General features: G+C 42.3%; 1 protein-coding gene across 3 annotated transcripts in view; it reads right to left on the reverse strand.

Annotated features, from left to right (window-relative positions):
* The window catches only part of SLC17A5 (solute carrier family 17 member 5), a 60,117-nt gene that overhangs the window by 15,763 nt on the left and 19,865 nt on the right, over positions 1-24,489 (reverse strand). For all 3 annotated transcript variants that reach the window (XM_030929190.1, XM_010372221.2, XM_030929192.1), the window contains 3 exons: positions 13,268-13,426; positions 5,990-6,122; positions 360-507 (listed from right to left, as the gene is read on the reverse strand). In XM_030929190.1, the coding sequence (XP_030785050.1) occupies positions 360-507; positions 5,990-6,122; positions 13,268-13,426 (440 nt within the window). The remainder of the gene's footprint in view (positions 1-359; positions 508-5,989; positions 6,123-13,267; positions 13,427-24,489) is intronic.

Consider the following 24,489-nt stretch of genomic DNA (forward strand, 5'->3'; position numbering starts at 1 on the left):
TTTTTTTTTTTTGATGGAGTCTTACTCTTGTCGTCCAGGCTGAAGTACAATGATGCGATCTCGGCTCACTGCAACCTCTGCCTCCTCGGTTCAAGCGATTCTCCTGCCTCAGCCTCCTGAGTAGCTGGGATTACAGGTGCCCGCCACCATGCCTGGCTAATTTTTGTATTTTTAGTAGAGACAGGGCTTCGCCATGTTGACCAGGCTGGTCTCAAACTCCTGACCTCAGGTGATCCGCCTGCCTCGGCCTCCCAAAGTGGTGGGATTACAGGCGTGAGTCACCGCGTCTGGCCTTTTATCAGGATTTAAAAAAATATAATTTAAAGTCAATCACAGCAAATCTTTATATTAGTACTCACGAAGGAGCAATATCCAGATGGTTAATGCTAAATCCAGAAGAGCAAAAGCCTCCCAGTGTTGTTGATATAGTTAGGAAAGCAACCGCCAAAGAATAATCACAGCCAATGAAGCCAGCAGCTACCAGGAATACTGCAGGTCCAATCATTCCTAGAGTTCAAAAGTTATAAAAGGGAAAAATACCCAGCATTAATATTTGCTCTACCTTAATATGGTATAAGTCTGAAATTTGAAATTGCTGCCACCTACTGTAGAAACACTATATTGCCTGGAAGACTAACAAATTTCATGAAAAAAAAAAAAAAAACTGCTGGAAAACATGGGCGTAATACAACTAATATACTATAAAAGGAAAATCTCATTATGCAATGTTATTAAATCTACATGTGGCCAAAACTCAGCTAAAATTCCATGGTGTTAGAGAAGAACAAGACAAGAACAACTTAAAAATACGTTTCTAGAGAGAAGCAATAGCTGACAATAGAATGTGATTTAAAATACATATAACCAAAGGAGATAAACTAAATAATAAACTCTATTGGATGAGGTTAGAAAAAGACTCCATCTTGCCTGGGTGTGGCAGCTCACGCCTGTAATCCCAGCACTTTAGGAGGCTGAGGTGGGAGAATCACTTGAGGCCAGGAGTTTGAGGCCAGCCTGGGCAACACAGCAAAACCCTGTCTCTACGAAATATTGAAAACAAAATTCACCAGGCCTGGTGGTGCACACCTGTAGTCCTGGCTGCTCAGGAGGCTGAGGTGGGAGGATTGCTTGTGCCCAGAAGTTCAAGGTTACAGTGAGCTATGATGGCACCACTGCACTCCAGCCTGGGTTGTCAGAGCAAGACTTTGTCTCTCTTTTTTTTTTTTTGAGACGGAGTCTTGCTCTGTCGCCCAGGCTGGAGTGCAGTGGCATGATCTCGTCTCACTGCAAGCTCCACCTCCCAGGTTCATGCCATTCTCCCACTTCAGCCTCCTGAGTAGCTGGGACTACAGGCACCCGCCACCATGCCTGGCTAATTTTGTTTTTGTATTTTTGGTAGAGATGAGGTTTCACCACATTAGCCAGGATGGTCTCGATCTCCTGACCTCGTGATCTGCATGCCTCGGCTTCCCAGAGTGCTGGGATTACAGGCGTGAGCTACTGCGCCTGGCTAGAGACCTTGTGTCTTAAAAAGATTTTTAAAAATCTCTGTCTTCATTCTCTCTCTCTCTCTCTTTTTTTTTTTTTTTGAGATGGAGTCTTGCTCTGTCGCCCAAGCTGGAGTGTAGTGGCGCGATCTGGGCTCACTGCCACCTCCGCCTCCCGGGTTCAAGTGATTCTCCTGCCTCAGCCTCCTGAATAGCTGGATAGCTGGAATTACAGGCCTGGGCCACCACACCCAGCTAATTTTTGTATTTTTAGTAGAGCCAGTATTTCACCATGTTGGCCTGGCTGTTCTCGAACTCCTGACCTCAAGTGATCCCCCTGCCTTGGCCTCCCAAAGTGCCAAGATTACAGGTGTGAGCCACCATGCCTGGCTTTGGTTTTTTTTTTCTTTCCCACATAATCTGCAGGAATCCTCCCTAGTATTAATAACTGATAAGAATACACATTGGTCATTACAGGCAGTTAAGCATAAAATACAATAAGGGACTTAATAAGTGGGCTGTCAGTTTTTCTGTGTCTATTAGTTAGCAGTGCTATCTAATAGCTCTCTGTGATGATGAAAATGTTGTATTTGTATATACTGCAACTGAGGAACTTTAAAAAAAATTTCAACTAAATTTATTATTTACTTTCTTGTTTTTTTGAGACAGGGTCTCACTCTGTCATCAGGCTGGAGTGCAGTGGTGCAATCATGGCTTACTGCAGCCTTGACTTTCCAGGCTCAAGTGATCCTCTGCTTTGGCTTCTTGAGTAGCTGGCACTACAGGTGCACACCACCATGTCTGATTTAATTTAATTTCATTTATTTTATTTATTTATTTTGAAATAGGCTCTCATTCTGTTACCCAGGCTGGAGTGCAGTGGCGCAATCTCGGCTCACTGCAACCTCCACCTCCCAGGTTCAAGCAAGTCTTGTGCCTCAGCCTCCTGAGTAGCTGGGATTACAGGCGTGTGCCACCATGCCTGGATAATTTTTTTTTCCACTCTTTTTGCCCAGACTGGAGTGCAGTGGCACAATCTTGGCTCACTGCAACCTCCGCCTCTGGGTTCAAGCAATTCTCCTGCCTTAGCCTCCTGAGTAGCTGGGATTATAGCCACACACCACCACGCCAGGCTAATTTTTGTATTTTTAGTAGAGATGGGGTTTCACCATGTTAGCCAGCCTGGTTTCGAACTCCTGACCTCAAGTATCCACCCACCTCCACCTCCCAAAGTGCTGGGATTACAGGCAAGAGCCACCGAGCCCAGCCAGAGTCTTTCTATAATGTAATTACTGAAGTATAGTCACCAAGACTTCCAGGGTCTCTACTGGGGACCTTAAAAAAGTTAAATGATTGTCTTAGATAGTTTTATTTATTTATGTATTTATTTATGTATTTATTTATTTATTTATTTATTTATTTATTTATTTATTTATTATTTTTTTTGAGACAGAGTCTCGCTGTGTTGCCCAGGCTGGAGTGCAGTGGCCGGATCTCAGCTCACTGCAAGCTCCGCCTCCCGGGTTTACGCCATTCTCCTGCCTCAGCCTCCCGAATAGCTGGGACTACAGGCGCCCGCCACCTCGCCCAGCTAGTTTTTTGTATTTTTTTAGTAGAGACAGGGTTTCACCGTGTTAGCCAGGATGGTCTCGATCTCCTGACCTCGTGATCCGCCCGTCTCGGCCTCCCACAGTGCTGGGATTACAGGCTTGAGCCGCCGCGCCCGGCTGATAGTTTTATTTTTATGTACAATTTTTTCTATTTTTAGAGACAGGGTATTGCTCTGTTGCCTAGGTTGGAGTGCAGTGTTGTGATCGTAGCTCTCTGCAGCCTCAAACAACTAGGCTCAAGAGATTTTCTCACCTTAGCCTCTGGAGTAGCTGGAACTACAGATACATACCATCATGCCCAACTAATTAGATAGATTTAAAAGTTACATTTCTAGGTCGGGCACAGTGGCTCACGCCTGTAATTCCAGCACTTTGGGAGGTTGAGGTGGGAGGACTGCTTGAGCCGAGGAATTTGTGAGTAACCTGAGCAACATGGTAAAACCATGTCTCTATAAAAAATAAAAAATAATTAGCCGGGTGCTGTGCTGTGACCCGTATGTAGTCCCAGCTGCTCAGGAGGCTGAGATGGGAGAATTGCTTGAGCCTAGCAGGTTGAGGCTGCAGTGAGCCATGGCTGTCCATCCTGGGCATCAGAGCAAGATCCTGTCTCAAAAAAAAAAAAAAAAAAAAAAAAAATTACCTTTCTGAAAGTAGAGTCTGAAACACATGATTATTTATGGTTTGAGCTATTTGATTTATAGCTCCGTATTTGATATAATAATGCTAGTAAATATGTTTGGATTGAAACTTAAAATGAATTCACTTAGAAAAGGGATGAAGGCTTAAAAATACTTTCATTACATCTTGTCTAAAGTTGATATAAAAACTTCATTGCAAAGTCTAAGCTGAAAGCACAGTGATTTACAAAATTGTGAGGGGTGATGTTTGGCACCGCAAGCCATTTTAAAAATAATTATAAGCCATGGTGGAGATAATAGGATATTATAAATCTTTTTTTTTTTTTTTTTTTTTGAGACAGGATCTCACTCTGTTGCCCAGGCTGGAGTGCAGTGGTGTGATCTCAGCTCACTGCAATCTCTGCCTCCTGGGTTCAAGCAATTCTCCTGCTTCAGCCTCCCAAGTAGCTGGGATTACAGGCACTCACCATCATGCTCGGCTAATTTTTGTATTTTTAGTAGATGGGGTTTCACCATGTTGGTCAGGCTGGTCTCAAACTCCTGACCTTGTGATCTGCTCGCCTCAGCCTCCTAAAGTGCTAGGATTACAGGCATGAGCCACTGCGCCCGGCAAATATTATAAATCTTAATCCTCAAAATGTATAGTTCAAAAAGAAACATATTGTAAAGAAATGCACTTAAATGCATCGTAGTGTTTTGTTATGTGAACAAAATAAATGGCTAATATCATTTTTATTTTGTCTTGAACTGTTGTGATATTGTGATTTAAAAAAATATGGCTGGGGGCTGGGTGTGGTGGCTCACACCTGTAACCTAGCACTTTGGGAGGCTGAAGCAGCAGGATTGTTTAAGGCCAGGAGTTCAAGGCCAATGTGGGCAATAAAGCGAGGCCTTGTCCCATTAAAGAAAAAAATTAAACAAAATGGCTGGGGCTGGGTGTGGTGGCTCACTCCTGTAGTCCCAGCACTTTGGGAGGCCAAGACAGGCAGATAGCTTGAATTTAGGAGTTACAGACCAGCCTGGACAACATGTTGAAACTCTGTCTTTAGTAAAAATTAAAAATTAGCTGGGTATGGTGGTACATGCCTGTAGTCCTAGCTACTCAGGAGGCTGAGGTGGGAGGATCACCTGAGGCTGAGGAGGTTGAGGCTGCAGTGAGTTAAGATCATGCCACCACACTCCAGCCTGGGCTAAGAGTTATCCCCTGTCAAAGAAAAAAAAAAAAAGAAAAAAAAGAAAAGAAAAGAAACATGGCCAGTATGGTGGCTCATGTCTGTAATCCCAACATTTTGGGATGCTGAGGCAGGAAGATCACTTGAGGCCAGGAATTCAAGGCCAGACTGGGCAACACAGCAAGACCCCATTTCTATTAAAACATTGTTTTAAAAAAGAAATATATATTTGGTCTCTGCCCCTGGTTTTTGGCACACAGCTCCTAAAACTTCTGGAATTTCTGGAGTGGTAACAGTATCTTTTGTATGCTAATGAGACAACTGGTGGTTGGGGGTCCCCATACAGCTTCAGGATGGTGGCTGGATTAGAGGTCTGGGACTTTTGGCACTACCCCCAAACTCCAGAGAGGGGAGAGGGGTTGAAGGGTGCGTCAGTCACCAATGGCCAATGATTTAATCAATCATGCTCACTTAATGAAGTCTCCATGCAAACTAAAAGGGACACGGTTTGGATGAACTTTTGACGTTGGGGTTCTTGGAGGGTGGTGTTCCAGGAGAGGGCATGAAAACTCCCTATTCGGTCCCACATATGTTGCCCTATGCAGCTTTCCATCTGGCTGTTCATCTATCTCCTTTGTAATACCCTTTATAATAAGTGGGTAAACATAAATAAAGTGTTTCTCTGAGTTCTGTGAGATGCTCTAGCAGATTTACTGAACCTGACAAGAGAGTCACAGGAACCCTGATTTATAGCCGGTCAGTCAGAAGCAGAGGTCACAAGCTGGGACTTGTGATTGGTATCTGAAGAACTGAGCCCTCAACCTGTAGGATCTGATGCTACCTCCAGCTGGACAGTGTCAGAACTGAATTGCAGGACACCTTGCTAGTGTCCGCTGCAGAACTGGTTATGTGTAGGGAGAAATCCACACAAATATTTTGGTGATCAGAGTGAAGTGTTTTGTGTTAAGTATTGTGTTAACTGTGTGCAAAAGTGGGAAACACACTTTGTTTTCCTATCTCCAATAACTGTAAACATGGTAAATAACTGTAAAACAAAACAAAACCTGATTTGTTTCACTTACCTATAAGGCTAAAAATTCTGCGAACACATAAAGTTGAAAAATTCCATTTTGCCCTTAAGTTGTCAGCAGCTTGACCAGACAGGATCATACATAACCAAGAGCCTAAATAAGGCAATGAAGATAAAAACCCATTCTGGAAGGAATAAGAAGATACAGGATTAATTATGGTGAGAGGAAAACACAAAACATACACATTCATCACAGCCAGTGACCACCACCTGAAAGCAAAGGAAATGCATAGTAATATGTTGTTAATTTTTTTATATAATTACAGCAAATAAGTCTGGCTTTCAGAAGGATTATGGGGTTCAGTCCAAGGCAGTCCCTAAGAGTCTGTCTCAGAGGGAAATAAGGCTTGCCATAATCCTGTCTGCTTTGGGTAAACTTGACTGTTTCTCTGGGATTTGGGTTGTGGGAGAAGACAAGCCTTCCTGTTAGCCTATGGATTCTCCCTACTGCACATTTTCATCTTCCATTCTCATTTATTTTTTAAAAATATTTTTTTATGATAAAACACAGATGCAGAAAACCACATAAGTCAAACATATAGCTTAATGAATCATTCTTTTTTTTTTTTTTTTGAGACAGAGTCTTACTCTCGCTCAGGCTGGAGTACAGGGGTGCGATCTCAGCTCACTGCAACCTCTGCCTCCTGGGTTCAAGTGATTCTCCTGCCTCTGCCTCCCGAGTAGCTGGGGTTACAGGCGCCTGCCACCACACCTGGCTAATTTTTGTATTTTTATTAGAGATGGAGTTTCACTGTCTTGGCCAGGCTGGTCTTGAACTCCTGACCTTGTGATCCACCCGCCTTGGCCTCCCAAAGTGCTAGGATTACAGGCGTGAGCCACTGCGCCCGGCCTCATGAGTCATTCTAATGACCATCTAGGTCGAGAAATAGAACATTGCCAGCCTTGCCAGAAGACCCTTACGCTCCTAGTCCTATCACAGCTCCGTTCCTCCCCCCTCAAATAAACATTAACCTTGTTTTGGTGTATAGTAATCACGTATTCACTTTTATTTATAGTTACATCACCCAAATGTACATCCCTAGACACTTCAGTTTAGTCTTGGCCATTAAAAATGTTTTCATTTGTCTTTTATGTCTCTTTAAATCTGTAAATTCCCTTCCATTCATTTTTTTCTTACAATTTATCTATTAAAGAACCTAGGCCACATTTTGCTTTTAAAAGATCAGTGCCAAGTAAAACCATAACTCAAAAGTGCATTACATGTTTACCTACTACACACACACACACACACACACACACACACACACGCGTTTATTTTTAACAGCACCAGAGAGTCTTTTTTTTTTTTTTTTCTTTTGAGACAGAGTCTTGCTCTGTTGCCCAGGCTGGAGTGCAGTGGGGTGATCTCGGCTCATTGCAACTTCCGCCTTCCGGGTTCAAGCAATTCTCCTGCCTCAGCCTCCTGAGTAGCTGGGATTACAGGCGTGTGTCACTATGTTCGGCTAATTTGTATTTTTTGCAGAGATTGGGTTTTGCCATGTTGGCCATGCTGATCTCGAACTTCTGACATCAAGTGATCTGGCCGCCTCAGCCTCCCAAAGTGCTGGGATTACAGGGATGAACCACTAGGCCCAGCCTCTGAGAGTCTTTCTTGATGGTTTCTTTTTCCTCATATTTCACATCCAATCACCAAGCACTCCCTATTCTACTTCCTTTCAATAAATAAATAAATAAATAAATAAATAAATAAATAAATAAATAAATAAAAATAAAGGTTGGCTGGGCACGGTGGCTCATGCGTGTAATTCCAACACTTTGGGAGGCTGTAGAGGGAGAATCACTTGAGGACAGGGGCTCAAAACCAGCCTGGCCAACATGGTGAAACCCTGTATCTACTAAAAATACAAAAAATTAGCTGGGCATTGTGATACATGACTGTAATCCCGGCTACTTGGGAGGCTGAGGCAGGAGAATTGCTTGAACCTGGGAGGTGGAGGTTGCAGTGAGCCAAGATTGCCTGGTGCAGTCCAGCTTGGGTGACAGAGCAAGACTCTGTCTCAAAAAGAAAAAAAGAACAAAAAACAAAAAAAAAAAACTTCATTCCATTTAGACTTCTGCATAGTGGGATCACATCTATCATTATTTGTGGCAAAATCCTGTATAAGAATAAATGGTTTCAAAAATATTAGTAGGAGAATAAAAAAAGAATAAGCTGTAGTAAATCAGAGAAGTGAATTTTCTGATCTTGATTTTGTTTCCTGGTGGAATAAGGTTGATAATTCTTCACAGTTACTGAATTTTTCCACTTCAAGTTGCAATGTTAAAAACTCCTGGCTGGGCACGGTGGCTCACGCCTGTAATCCCAGCACTTTGGGAGGCCAAAGCAGGCAGATCACCTAAGGTCAGGAGTTTGAGACCAGCTTGGCCAACATGGTGAAACCTCGTCTCTACTAATAATACAAAAATTAGGCATGGTAATGGATGCCTGTAATCCCAGCTACTTGGGAGGCTGAGGCAGGAGAATCGCTTGAACCCGGGAGGTGGAAGTTGCGGTGAGCCGAGACTGTGCCACTGCACTCCAGCCTGGGCAACAACCTAAATACACTAAAGTCTTCAGCATTTATACATTCCACAGGCACCTTCCACAGTTTCACTTCAAGGATATGATCCTTTGTATTCATTTATTTTAAAAAATTGATTCCAATTTTTTTGCAGGCTCAGTGGCTCACGCCTGTAATCCCAGCACTTTGGAAGGCGAAGGCAAAGGGATCACTTGAGGTCAGGAGTTTGAGACCAGCCTGGCCAACATGCTAAAACTCTGTCTCTACAAAAATAAAAAATTTAGCTGGGTGTGGTGGCACACACCTGAAATCCCAGGTACTTGGGAGGCTGAGACAGGAGAGTCGCCTGAACCTGGGAGGTGGAGGTTGCAGTGAGCTGAGGTCGCACCACTGAACTCCAGCCTGGGTGACAGAGCAAGACTCAGTCTTTAACATAACATAACATATGAAATAAAATAAAATAAATAAAATAATAAAATAAAATATAAGATAAAATAAAATAAAATATAAAATAAAATAAAATAAAATATAAAATAAAATAAAAAATAAAATAAAATAAAATAAATAAAATAAAAAAATAAAATAAAATATAAAATAAAATAAAATATAAAATAAAATAAAATAAAATAAAATAGTTTCCAGTGGTGACAACCTACCTACGAGAACACACTTCTTGCAAAAAATCTCCTTCATCCCTCTCCAGAAGGGGAGAAGAGGAAACACAAGCAAAAATGCCTGGTGCAGAGCACCAATTCCTACTTCGTGGATGTGAAGTGCCCAGGACGCTATAAAATCACCATGGTCTTTACTCATGCACAAACAGTAGTTTTGTGTGTTAGTTGTTCCACTGTCCTCTGCCAGCCTACAGGAGAAAAAGCAAGGCTTATGGAAGGATGTTCCTTCAGGAGGAAGCAGCACTAAGAGCACTGTGAATCGAGATGAGTGGAAAATCATCTCAATATAACACATTTTAGATAAAAGATTTAAAAAAATGAGAGATGTGTGACTCTTGCTTTCACTTGAATACTTGCAGGCCACTGTAGGGTTATTTATTTTATTTTTTTGTAGAGATGGAGTCTTGCTCTGCCACCCAGGCTGGAGTGCAGTGGTGCGATCTCGGCTCACTGCAACTTCTGCCTCCTGGGTTCAAGGAACTCTCCTGCCTCAGCCTCCCGAGGTGTTGGGACCACAGGCACGAGCCGCCATGCCCGGCTAATTTCTTTTGTATTTTAGTAGAGATGGGATTTCACCGTGTTGTTCAGGCTAGTCTTGAACTCTCGAACTCAGGCAATCCGCCCACCTCGGCTTCCCAAAGTGCTAGGTGCATGAGCCACCACGCCCGGCCACTGTAGGGTTATTAACCAGCTTAATTTCAATATTGTTGTGTCTCAGGGAATAGGGAAGCTCAAGGAGAAGGAAAGAGATGGGGTGATGGCTGGCTGGTGGAGCTGTCAGAAGACACTCAACATTTATTAAGTTTGCCATCTTATATGGGGAAGGATTATGGTGCCCCCAAACAATTACAACATTAACATCAAAGATCAAGAGCCCTGAAGTGAGCACATGCTGTTGGAAAAATGGTGCTAACAGATTTGCTCCATGCAGGGTTAGCACAAATCTTTAATTCATAAAAAATACAATATTTGCAGAGTATAATAAAGCATAGTGCAATAAAAGGAGGCATGCCTGCACCATGCTTCTCAAAGCAAGCTTTATTTTGAACAAAGGCCATTTGATGGCCGGGCAGGGTGGCTCATGCCTGTAATCCCAACACTTTGGGAGGCTGAGGCAGGAGTTTCATTTGAGCTCAGGAGTATGAAACCAACCTGGACAACAATGGGAGACCTCATCTCCACTATTTAAAAAAAAAAAAAACAAAAACACCCAGGCCATTTCATGAATATAATATATTGATTTTCAAGAAAAAAAATCCATTAAAAAATAGGCTATATAACTATAGAATTATTTTCAAACTCTATTCACATTTCTTTTTATTTTACAGACTGAAAAAAGGTTCTATATTCACATTTCTTTTAATTTAATTTAATTTAATTTTATTTTTTGAGATGGAGTCTCGCTCTGTCGCCCGGGCTGGAGTGCAGTGGCCAGATCTCAGCTCACTGCAAGCTCCACCTCCCGGGTTTATGCCATTCTCCTGCCTCAGCCTCCGGAGTAGCTGGGACTACAGGCGCCCGCCACTTCGCCCGGCTAGATTTTTTGTATTTTTTTTAGTAGAGACGGGGTTTCACCGTGTTAGCCAGGATGGTCTCGATCTCCTGACCTCGTGATCCACCCGTCTCGGCCTCCCAAAGTGCTGGGATTACAGGCTTGAGCCACCGCGCCTGGCCTTCTTTTAATTTTAATTAAGATAATACCTTTTTGTCTATGAATGCAAGATAAAAGATCCTTATTTTAAAGTACACAACATTAATTACTGGCCAGCTATTGATATTTTATTTCTTCCATACATACTTCTTCCTGAAAATGTCAAATAGAAACATCAGTGTAGTAATCTTTAAATATACTTCATAAGTAAAATAAGAGATTTTGTTAATATGATTTTGAGAATTTGCTATTTTTTTTTTTTTTTTTTTTGAGATGGAGTCTTGCTCTGTTGCCCAGGCTGGAGTGCAGTGGCTCAGTCTTGGCTCACTGCAACCTCTGCCTCCTGGGTTCCAGCGATTCTCCTGCCTCAGCCTCCTGAGTAACTAGGACTACAAGCACCTGCCACCATGTCTGGCTAATTTTTATATTTTTAGTAGAGATGGGGTTTCACCATGTTGGCCAGGTTGGCCTCGAACTACTGACCTCAAGTGATCTGCCCACTTTGGCCTCCCAAAGTGCTAGGATTACAGGTGTGAGTCACCGGGCCTGGCTGGATTTGCTATTTTTAATCTTCCTGTGGATCTCAGTTTTATCCCAATGATAATTACCAAATTAACCTTTCAATGCACAGTTGAATGCAATTAATCACTGTAGTAGTGTATTATTTTTTTTTTCTTTTTTAAAAATTAGCCCCATTTTATAGTTGAAATGTGGTAGTAGATTATAATCAGGCTCTGTTAACAGAGAACTTGGGAAAAATAAGGTTGCTCACAGTGAATCCATCTCATGATATTGCCAAACCCTAGTTTCAATATAACTTCTGTCAGTGCAATTTGTGGATATATTTCTATACAGTGATCTTGTTTTTCAGAAGTAGACACAGGAGTTCTTCACAGCTTAGCTGTCTGAAGTTTTTTTTTTTTTGAGACGGAGTCTCGCTGTGTTGCCCAGGCTGGAGTGCAGTGGCGAGATCACTGCAAGCTCCGCCTCCCGGGTTCCCGCCATTCTCCCGCCTCAGCCTCCGAGTAGCTGGGACTACAGGCGCCCGCCACCGCGCCCGGCTAGTTTTTTGTATTTTTAGTAGAGACGGGGTTTCACCGTGTTAGCCAGGAGGGTCTCGATCTCCTGACCTCGTGATCCGCCCATCTCGGCCTCCCAAAGTGCTGGGATTACAGGCTTGAGCCACCGCGCCCGGCTGCTGTCTTAAGTTTTAAGGTTTGGTCCACATACCCAGGCCAATGTTTATAGTATACTTTGGAATGTGAATGACTGAGGATTCACTTTAAGTTTTTAAAGCTGGTAAGTCCATGTAGCCAGTAGGTTGTGCAGTCAGCCTTGTTAGTTTTTTTTTTTTTTTCTGGGACAGAGTCTTGTTCTGCTGTCCAGGCTGGAGTGCAGGGGCATGATCTCAGCTCACTGCAACCTTCGCCTCCTGGGTTCAAGAGATTCTCGTGCCTCAGCCTCCCTAGTAGCTGGGATTACAGGCATATGCCCCCATGCCAGGTTAATTTTTTCTTGTGTTTTTAGTAGAGACGGTTTTGCTGTATTATCCAGTCTGGTCCTGAACTCCTGGGCTCAAGCAGTCCTTCCGCCTCAGCCTTCCAAAGTGCTGGGATTATTTTTGTATTTTATTATTACTTTTTTGAGATGGAGTTTCACTCTTGTTGCCCAGGCTGGAGTGCGATGGCTGGATCCCGGGTCACCACAACTTCCGTTTCAAGCAATTCTCCTGTCTCAGCCTCCCGAGTAGCTGTGATTACAGGCATGCACTACTGTGCCCGGCTAATTTTGTATTTTTAGTAGAGACAGGGTTTCTCCATGTTGGTCAGGCTGGTCTCGAACTCCTGACCTCAGGTGATCCGCCTGCCTCGGCCTCCCAAAGTGCTGGGATTATAGGCGTGAGCCACCGCGCCTGGCCTTTTTTGTATTTTTAACAGAGACAGAGTTTCACCATGTTGCCCAGTCTGGTCTCAAATGCCTGGCCTCAAGTGATCCACCTGCCTCGAACTCCCAAAGTGGTAGGATTACAGGTGTGAGGCACTACACCCAGCCTGATGTCAGGCATCCTTACATGTGCTTATTGGCCATCTGTATATCTTTCGAGAAATGTGTATTTGTATTCAAGTCCTTTGCCCATTTTAAAAACTGAGTTCTCTTTTTATTATTGAATTGTAAGAATTCTTAATATATCTGGATACTAGACCCTTATCAGATATTTGATTTATAAATGCTTTCTCCCATTCAGTGGGTTGTTTTTCATTTTCTTGATAGTCCTTTGATGTATAAGAATCTCTAAAATTTAGGACAGCAGAATAAAATGGAAGATACAAAATAACTTCATTTCATATAGATGAGAACAAATTCTGTGTATGGTCTTATAATATATATATATATATAAGACGCAGACGATTATTTTTTCTTACCTCTTGAATATTGAACCTTAGGATCTCCTTCAAATACGTAGGCAATAATGTCAATAAAGTATAAAAAGTCCAGTTGTAAGAAAAGTGTGCAACTACAATAGCCCAAAGTGGCAGGGATTTTAAAATGGGTACCCACGGCACTGACTTCTGTGAAGAAAGCTGAAGAAAACAGGAATGATTAGGATAAACTATGGCTATATTAATGCTTAGATCTGTACCATATCAGCTAAAACTCTATCCAGAATTCATACAGAATATCACCTTAATTAGTAAACTCCAAATTTTTAAATCAACTCCTTTGAAATATTAAATAGCAAAATACATGATAAATATTCAGTTGTTGGATTTTTTAAAAAATATATTAACTAGACAGGCCATGATTCAGATTACAGGAAAAAGTAAAAATGTATTCATAGAGCTATAATGTCAACCCTAAATATTCCTTATGAATGTCAGAAGTCACCTGCAACATTGATTTCTCTCTTTCTCTCTCTCTCTTTTTTTTTTTTTCTTTTTTGAGACCAAGTTTTGCTCTTGTTGCCCAGGCTGGAGTGCAATGGCACAATCTCGGCTCACTGCAACCTCTGCCTCCCAGGTTCAAGTGTTTCTCCTGCCTCAGCCTCCCGAGTAGCTGGGATCACAGGTATGTGCCACCACGCCTGGCTAATTTTTGCATTTTTAGTAGAAACGGGGTTTCGCCACGTTGGTTAGGCTGTTCTTGAACTCCTGACTGCAAGTGATCTGACCCAAAGTGCTGGGATTACAGGCGTGAGCCACTGTGCCCGGCCTGAATTCTCTGTTTCTAAAATATAGTTTCATAGTCAAATTCAGAGGTTGACATAAGGGTAAAGGAAAGAGATTGGAAGGTCCTGTTAGAAGTCATGTTTAATTATCCAATCTTTATTCAATTGAAATGATTTATAAGAATTAGGGAATACAAGGGTTCTGTAAGCAGTCATATGCAGTAGTGGTCTTTAAAGCAGGGTAAAAGCACCATGGGGGTGTGCAAGATGATCTGCTGGGGTGAGGAAAGACATATTTCTATTTATTTCTATTTGTACTCATTTTTATTCTAAAAATAAAAAAACACACTCTATTAATATTTAATAAATATGTTGGCCCTGGAGTATGTCAGGTGATCACAAATCATGTGAGTCCCCCAATTCAGAGGGGTTAATAATGGCATCCTCACTTGTTTGCTTGCCCTCAAGAGTATTATAGCATATTGCAGTTTAAGTACTATTTTATTTTATTTTATTTTATTTATTTTAGAGAGTCTTGCTCTGTCACCCAGGCTGGAGTGCAGTGGCATGTTCTCGGCTCACTGCAACTTCTGCCTCCCAGTTCAAGCGGATTCTCCTGCCTCAGCCTCCCGAGTAGCTGGGACTATGGGCATGTGCCACCATGTCTGACTAATTTTTGTATTTTTAGTAGAGACAGGGTTTCAATATGTTGGCCAGGCTGGTCTCGAACTCCTGACCTCAGGTGATCTGCCCACCTCAGTCTCCCAAAGTGTTGGGATTACAGGCATGAGCCACTGCACCTGGCCTATTTTTTTCTTTTTTTGAGATGGAATCTTGCTCTATTGCCCAGGCTGGAGTGCAGTGGTGCAATCTCAGCTCACTGCAACCTCTGCCTCCTGGGTTCAAGCTATTCTCCGGCCTCAGTCCCACAAGTAGCTGCGATTACAGGTATGCATCACCACATCTGGCTAATTTTTGTATTTTAGTAGAGCGGGGGGGTTTCACCATGTTGGCCAGGCTGGTTTCGAACTCCTGACCTGAAGTGATCTGCCTACCTCAGCCTCCCAAAGTTCTGGGATTACAGGTGTGAGCCACTGCCCCCAGCATAAGTGCATTTATTTTAAGTGTCTTTTATTTATTTTTATTTATTTATTTAATTTTTGAGATGGAGTCTTGCTCTGTTGTCCAGGATGGAGTGCAGTGGTGTGATCTTGGCTCACTGCAACCTCTGCCTCTGAGGTTCAAGCGATTCTCCTGCTTCAGCCTCCCGAGTAGCTGGGATTACAGGCGCCCGCCACCACCCCTGGCTGATTTTTGTATTTTTAGTAGAGACGGGGTTTCATTGTGTTGGCCAGGCTGGTCGTGAACTCCTGACCTCAAATGATCCACCAGCCTTGCCTCCCAAAGTGCTGGGATTACAGGTGTGAGCCAGTGAGTCACTGTGCTTGGTTGTATTTTTTCATATGATCAAAGATGTACAGATACAGGGAAAGAGAAGGAGAGAGAACATTTATTCTTTTACAGCAGTGGTTTTCAACTCCAGCTATACTTTACAATTATAGGGGCCTGTGTTCTCTTCTCCGCCTTTTGAATAAACAAAACAAAAACAAGTAAAGCAAAAAAAACCTCTGAGTGTAGGGCCAAGGAATCTGAGTTTTAAAAGGTTTCAATGGTGATTCTGTAGAGCAGTAGGTTCCCAAACTTTGCTGCATATAAGGATCATCCAGGGGAACCTTAAAAACACTGAGACCAAGGTCACACCGCAGACCAATTGAATAGGTTGTGGGTGGGTGGCAGGTAAGTATTCCTAGTTTTTGAAGATCCCTGGGTGATTTCAATGTGCAGCAAGTTTGGGACCCACTGCTGTAGAGATTAGATTTTAAAAAGTCTGCCCTTATCCGTCTTGATTGAAAAGCTCAGGGCAGAGAGGATTTTAGAGTTTGAAGGAATTTGGAACATAGCGTTTTTTATATGGCTTTGAAATCCACAAAGGAAGTGAAATCATTCTTTTATGCTGAAAGGTACAAGCGTAAATGTGGTGATCTCCGAAAACTGAATATATTCTGAAGAATGTATCCTACCTCTTGGAAATATAACCTGTAATAAGACATATTTAATTTTAGTCACACTGGTATGTTTTTACAACCTATAAATATCAATTGAATTTTTGATAATCTGATGTTTTTGGACAATCACCCAACCAAGATGAGCTGTATGTCTAACACATAAGCCTGACACATGGCAGGTTCTCAATAGCTGCTTATCAAACGAATACAAGGCCCACGGGGTTAGAGGTTTAGAAAGAAGAACGTGAAATGTATGTATTCCAGCTTAGTGTTCATTTGTAACTGAAGTACAACACAACAGTTTTCTGTTCTCCCAATATGAATCGTAAGATCAACTTATAGTATTTCCACGTTACAAGTTATATTTCGGGGGGAAAGTCTTCATTTATAAAAACTTTCAAGTTAAAGATGAATTTTCAAATATTACTAGGAGAAACTCTCCGAGTATCACCACCTTAAACAAGAGTTTCAGGTAGTGCTGTCTAATGGAACTTTCCATGATGATGGAATGTTCTACTGTGCACGGTTATTAAATCCTTGTCCTTCTAACAGGTTGATGAAAGAAAACAAAATGAAATGAAACAAAACCCTTGTCATATGTGTGACAAACCAAATTTTTTATTTTTAGACGGAGTCTTGCTCTGTTGCCCAGGCTAGAGTTCAGTGAAGTGATCTTGGCTCACTACAACCTCCGTCTCCTGAGTTCAAGCAATTCTCCCGCCTCAGCCTCCCGAGTAGCTGGGATTACAAGCACTCGCTGGTCATGCTGGGCTAATTTTTGTATTTTTGTAGAGATGGGGTTTCACTAAGTTGACCAGGCTGTTCTTGAACTCCTGACCTCAGGTGATCTGCTCACCTTGGCCTCCCAAAGTGCTGGGATTACAGGTATGAGCCACCACGCCTGGCCAGAACTAGTTTTTTTTTTTTTTTTCCTTGAGATGGAGTCTCGCTCTGTTGCCAGGCTGGAGTGCAGTGTCGTGATCTCGACTCACTGCAACCTCCGCCTCCTGGGTTCAAGTGATTCTCTTGCCTCAGCTTCCTGAGTAGCTGGGACTACAGGCACGTGCCACTATGCCTGGCTAATTTTTGTATTTTTAGTAGAGAAGGGGGTTCACCATGTTGGCCAGGATGGTCTTGATCTTTTGACCTCGTGATCTGCCTGCCTCAGCCTCCCAAAGTACTGGGATTACAGGTGTGAGCCACTGCGTCTAGCCAGAACTAAATTTTTAATTAAATTACTTAAACTAAAAGTATAATAGCCACGTGGGGCTAGTGGCTACCATACTGGACAACACAAGATTGGGCTTAAGAAGGTACAAAACAGCTTTTTTTGATGTTCTTTATCTAGAAATTATTCTCTTGCTATTGTTTCTAACACACTACTATTTTGCCAATCAAGCAATGTAAACACATACTCTCGATGGCTTCATCATATCTAATTGTTGGCAAAAAATTAAAAATTATGAAAGCTTTTTTTTTTTTTTTTGAGAAGGAGTCTCACTCTGTTACCCAGGCTGGAGTGCAGTGGCACGATCTCAACTTACTGTGGCGTCTGCCTCCTGGGTTCAAGCAATTCTCCTGCCTCAGCCTCCTGAGTAGCTGGGATTACAGGCGCCTGCCACCATGCCCAGCTAATTTTTGTATTTTTAGTAGAGACAGGGTTTTACCATGTTGGCCAGGCTGGTCTTGAACTCCTAATCTCAGGTGATCCACCCACCTTAAAAGTGCTGGAATTATAGGCGTGAGCTACTGTGCCTGCCGCTTTTTTTTTTTATTTTTATTTTTTGATACAGGGTTTCGCTCTATTGCACAGGCTGGAGTGCAGAGGCGCCATCACGGCTATTGCAACCTCAGCCTCCTGGGCTCTAGCGATCCTCTCACCTCAGCCTCCTGAGTAGCTGAGACTATTGGCATGTGCCATCATACCGAGTAATTTTTAAATTTTTTGTAGGAATGGGGGTCTCCCTATGTTGCCCAGGCAGGCCTCTAACTCCTGGGCTCAAGTGATCCTTCCACCCAGGCCTCCCAAAGTGATGGGATTACAGGCCTAAGTCACTGCACCTGGTCCTGAAAGTTCTTATTAGAGGTCTACATTATTCTAAAATACCACTGCTGATAAAAGAAGATACATATGCATGGCTGGGCGCAGTGGCTCACACCTGTAATCCCAGCACTTTGGGAGGCCAAGGCAGGCGGATCACTTGAGGTCAGGAGTTCGAGACCAACTTGGCCAACACAGGGAAACCCTGGTTCTACTAAAAATACAAAAAATTAGGCAGGAAAGGTGGTGCGTGCATGTAATCCCAGCTACTCGGGAGGCTGAGACATGAGAATCGCTTGAACCTGGGAAGCAGAGGTTGCAATGAGCTGAGACAGTGCCACTGCTCTCCAGCCTCGGGAACAGAGGGACACTCTGTCCTTCCCACCCCCACCCCCCAAAAAAGGAAAATACATATGGGCAAAACATTTTAAAATTGCTCAGATCATTTGCTTAGCCAACATTTTGAAAGCAAATATACTTTGGAGATTTAAATGATAATGGAATTTGTGAAGGAAAAATCAATGAGATCCTGAATCTTGTATGCAGAATGTATCATCGAATTTCTAATAACAGCTCAATCAGCTATTTTTCCATATAAGTTGAAACAGAAAAAGGACAAACTATAAAAATGATTTGTCATGAAATGTGTGAAATACAGAGGGTAAGATCACTCGACAAATACTTGAATACCTTCTAATATGCCATTCTACAAAAAAAATTTTCTTGTCAAATGCAAGTAACAGCAGATTGATTTAGCAAAGTTACATTACAAAGTTACAGTAATAAATGCTCTTAATTTCTGTCTTAATTTGACAACTAAATATTCAAACCAAGGTCCCCATTTGATTTGCTTCACAATGCTGCAAAATTGTATACTCTTCCTAAAAGGCATAAAGGAGAAGTAAAACAGTTACAAAACATGCTATCTTCAGGCTGGGCATGGTGGCTCATGCCTGTAATCCCAGCACTTTGGGAGGCTGAGGCGGGCAGATTACTTGAGCTCACAAGTTCAAGACCAGCCTGGGCAACATGGCAAAACCGTTTCTACAAAAAATACAAAAATTAGGCAGGCTTTGTGGTACACACCTGGCATCCCAACTACTTGGTAGGCTGAGGTGGGAGGATAGCTTGAACCCAGGAGGCAGAGGGAGGTGGAGGCTGCAGTTAGCCAAGATCATGCTATTACACTCTAGCCTAGGCAATATAACCAGACCTTGTCTCAAAAAAACAAAACAAAAACAAAAACACTCAGAACCAACCAAACAAGAAAACCCCATGATATCCTTGGAATTAAGAAAAGAAGAAGAAGCCAGACATGATGGTTCATGCCTATAATTCCAGCACTTTGGGAGGCTGAGGCAGGCGGATCACCTGAGGCTGGGAGTTGGAGACCAGCCTGACCAACATGGAGAAACCCTGTCTCTACTAAAAATACAAAAACTTAGCCGGGTGTGGTGGTGCATGCCTGTAATCCCAGCTACTCAGGAGGCTGAGGCACGAGAATCACTAGAACCCAGGAGGCGGAGGTTATGATATAGTGAGCCAGGATCGCGCCATTGCACTCCAGCCTGGGCAACAAGAGCGAAACTCTGTCTCAAAAAACAACAACAACAACAACAAAAATAGCAGATATATAGGAAAGAACACTTCAATGGGTGAAGTGGTAATGTTTTTCCACAATTCATTAAAAAGAGATCTTCAACACAGAGGAGTAGTCGATGATCTTAAAGCACTCACTAGTCATGAGACTCTCTTTTTCTTTTTTTTGAAATAGAGTCTTGCTCTGTCGACCAGGCTGGAGTGCAGTGGTACGATCTTGGCTCACTGTAACCTCTGCCTCCCAGGTTCAAGAGATTCTTCTGCTTCAGCCTCTCGAGTAGCTGGGACTACTGGCACACACCACCATGCCTGGCTAATTTTTGTATTTTTACTACAGATGGAGTTTCACCATATTGACCAGGCTGGTCTTGAACTCCTGACCTCATGATCCACCTGCCTTGGCCTCCCAAAGTGCTGGGATTACAGGTGTGAGCCACCGCACCCAGCCTATTTCTCTTCTTGTAGACATTTCTGAATCAGAATTAGAACTATATATGCTATCATAATTGTAAAATCCACTTATTGTAAGAATGAAATCACATTTCTACCTATAAGTACTGACTTTTTCTTGGTTGGATAACTGAGAAAACATTCTAACTGCAACTCTTGCTTGTCCAGCTGAGATCTCCTTCGACATGACTGCCAGCATAAGCTATCTAGAATGCAAACCTGATTCTGTCACTTCGAGCTTACAGATACTTCATGGCATCCCAGTGCCTAAAGGATAAAGGCTAAGCTCCTTAGTGAGGCACAGAGGACCCTCCATGACCTGACTTCCACTTGCTTCCTCCTCCTGACGTTTTTTGCCTTTGCCTTATGCAGGAGAGCAACACCCAACAGCCACACTTCCTAGAAGGTGTCACTCTCTCTGGAAGATATCACTCTTTCTCTCAGGAAAGTGAGAAAGAAAAAAAGCAGTCAGGCTGGATGTGGTGGCTCCCGCCTGTAATCCCAGCACTTTGGGAGATGAAGGCGGGAGGATCATCTGAGGTCAGGAGTTCGAGCCCAGCCTGACCAACATGGAGAAACCATTTTTAGTCTCTACTAAAAATACAAGATTAGCTGGGCGTGGTGGTGCACACCTGTTATCCTGGCTACTCAGGAGGCTGAGGCAGGAGAGTCACTTGAACCTGGAAGTCGGAGGTTGCAGTGAGCTGAGATTGCACAATTGCACTTCAGCCTGGGCAAAGAGAGCAAAACTCTGTCTCAAAAGAAAAAAAAGAAAGAAAGAAAGAAAAAAAGTAGTCCTGGGCTGTGGTAAGCTAAACTGTCCTGGTTCTAACATCTAGGCCTGGGGTTCTGTTGAATCGAAACCAGGCCACTCTATGACCATGCTGGAGCATGACAAAAATAAGACCACTTTACAGTGAGCCGATATCACCCCACTGCATGGCAGCTTGGGAGACAAAGCGAGACCCTGTCTCTAAAAGGAAGAAGAAAAAAAGCACTCCACAGTCATTTGAGCACAGACAAAAACAAGAATGCCATAAACTACAAAAAACGAGCGAATGTCTTCCTCTCCTAGCTAATATGAGTGACTGCTGTGCCCTTACTAATCACAGCTTTACCCCACCTTCTAGATAAAAATTCATCATAGAATTATCAAATCCAGAGCAAAACATTAATTCTTTAAACCCTTCCCGAAGTCATCTAATACATGTCGAAACTGCAACAAGTTCCTCTCAACTCTGCACTGAGATGCCCTCATGGTCCTTCATGGTGTGCTTTCTTCCTTACTGCAATGAACCAAGACACCCAACTTGTTCAGCTGTAAGTGTGTTCCTGATGGGCTTTGGCCAGAAGGCACTGACATAAGGAAGCTTTTCCTATCTGCCCCAGGCTGGCCGAGGACTGCCTGCCACCTTCTCTGTTCCAAAGATATCCTGTACCTTATACACTGCATTACGCAGGCTGTATTATATTGAAATTCTGTCCATCCATGTCTGTCTCCCTCTGGAGACCTCGGGTCCCACAGGAACCATGTTTTATTATTTTCCTCTTACTCATTTTTAAGTCCTCAGCTGACAAAGAACCTAGGTCATAGTCAAGTATCAAAAAAAAAAAAAAAAAAAAAATGTTTAAATAATGAATGAGTAGATGCTGCACATTTCTTGGGTCCAAGATTTAAAGGTAGAGCTTCATGTAATACATCATTTTATGACATTATCAACTATAACATCATGTGTTTTAAGAATGCAGTCTGGTTGTACATGGTGACTCATGCCTGTAATCCCAGCATTTTGGGAGTCTAAGGCAGGAAGACTCCTTAGGCCCAGCAGTTTGAGACCAGCTTGATTATCATAGGGAGACTCCATCTCTACAAAAAATAATTAGCTAGGCATGGTGGTGTGCACCTGTAGTCCCAGCTACTTGAGAGGCTGAGGTGGGAAGACTGCTTGAACCTGTAAGGTCGAGGCTGCACTGAGCTGTGATGGTGCCACTGCACTCCAGCATGGGTACCGAGCTAGACTCAAAAAAAAAAAAGAACGCAATCTGGGCTTCTCCTCCTAAATCTCTTGCCTCTGGATATTCCTTTTTCTGAAGCGTGTGGAGAAACAACCTAAGTTTGGAAAGATTAAGACACATACCAATGTAGAGAAAGATTTTCTTTTTTTTAAGACAAGGTCTTGCTCTGTTGCCCAAGCTGGAGTGCAGTGGCACAAACACAGCTTACTATAGCCTTGACTTCCCAGGCTCACACAATCCTCCTGCCTCAGCCTGCTGAGTAGCTGGGACTACAGGTGTGTAACCTCACACCTGGCTAATTTTTAAATTTTTTGTAGAGATGAGATCTCGTCATGTTGCCCAGGCTGGTCTCAATTCCTGGGCTCAAGCAATCCTTCCATCTTGCCTCCCCAAGTGTTGGGATTACAGGTGTGAGCCACCACCCCTGGCCAAGGGAAAGCTTTTAAAAAAATTTAAACAAACTCAAAAGTTTTATAAGTTCTGGAAGATCATGATAAAAATGAAATATTGGAAGAAGCAAGCTGTTACCCATCAATGTTGAGAAAATGACAAAACATAGCAAGTTTTACACAGCAACATCTGTTTATAATGTGTTAAAGTTTTTTTTACCTGTTCCTTAAGGGGAAAAAGTGGGTAATTCAATTAACATCATGTAGGACTCTAAACTTTCAAAGTAACTTAACTTTTATTTTGAGACATGGTCTTGCTCTGTTGCCCAGGTTGGAGTGCAATGGCTGATTATAGTTCACTGCAATCTTGACCTCCTGGGCTCAAGCAGCCCCCTTGCCTCAGCCTCCTGAGCAGCTGGAACTGCATGTGTGTGCCATCACACCCAGCTAAAACTTTCTTTTTATTTGCATTAATTATTATTATTATTATTATTATTATTATTATTTTCCACTGGGAAGACTCAGACCCAATTAACTTTGGATATGAGCTCTCCGCCTGGTTAAAACTTTATTACAGTGCTGATTTCTTCTGCTTCTGAGTTTTTGCCAATCTTTGGCAAAGATCAAGACAGGTCATAATTCTTAAAGTTCAGCTGCTTGTAGAGACATTTATAGCAAAATAAAAAAACTTAAAAATAAATGCTAAAGAGTACATTTTTTCTTCTTTTTAGAGATGGGGTCTTGCTATGTTGTCCAGGCTGGGCTTGAACTCCAGGGCTCAAGAAATCTGCCTGCTTTAGCCTCCCAAAGTGCTGGGATTACAGGCGTAAGCCACCATGCCCAGTCAAGACTAAGTTTTTAATTTTACTGCCTGGTTATACTGTATATAACTGCCTTTTAATTTTACTGCCTGGTTATACTGTATATATTTAAAATATCAATCTTGGGCTGGGCGCAGTGGCTCACACCTGTAGTCCCAGCACTTTCAGAGGCCAAGATGGTAGGATCGCTTGAGGCCAGGAGTTCGAGACCAGCCTGGCTAATATGGTAAAATCCCATCTCTACTAAAAATACAAAAATTTAGCTGGGAGTGGTGGTGTGCACCTGTAATCCCAGCAACTCAGGAGGCTGAGGCAGGAGAATTGTTTGAACCTGGGAGATGGAGGTTGCAATGAGGCGAAATCGTGCCACTACACTCCAGCCTGGGTGAGAGAGCAAAACTCCGTCTGAAAAAAAAAAAAAAAAAAAAAAAAAAATATATATATATATATATATATATATGTATGTATATATAAATAAAATAAAATATCTATCATGATAATTTAATAGGAGAAGTTTAAAATATTTTATGCTTTTAAACTAATAAAGTGACTTTGAAGTCAATAAGAATGCTGAAAACAAACTGTGTATATTTTAGTCTTTCCTAATGTTTTTATGTTCTTCTTTTATTCTACTCAAAAGGCAAACATTTTGTTTCCATGGTTTGAGAATTTAGTATATTAAATTATGATAGACTTTTATTTCTGATTTGCCTTTGTGCTTAAGTGATTGAAATCTGGTTTTAATAAGATATACATTTTTTTCTAAAGACTTACTCTAGAAGAACAAACAGATGTATATGATAAAATAATATTATATCATAATAAATGTGCTGTTCTCTTTCTTTAATGACACTTGTTTAAAAATATAGATACGGGTCCAACATCCCTTGTCTGAAATGCTTGGAACCAGAAGTGTTTCGGATTTTGGATTTTAGAATATTTGTATCACATACCTTCCCAGTTAAGCATCCTAAATCTTGTTTTTCTTTTTGAGATGGAGTCTCGGTCTGTTGCCCAGGCTGGAGTGCAGTGGCCACATCTCAGCTCACTGCAACCTCCACCTCCTGTGTTCAAGGAATTCTCCTGTCTCAGCCTCC

This window comes from Rhinopithecus roxellana, chromosome 4 (assembly GCF_007565055.1).
Source record: "Rhinopithecus roxellana isolate Shanxi Qingling chromosome 4, ASM756505v1, whole genome shotgun sequence".
NCBI lineage: Eukaryota > Metazoa > Chordata > Mammalia > Primates > Cercopithecidae > Rhinopithecus > Rhinopithecus roxellana.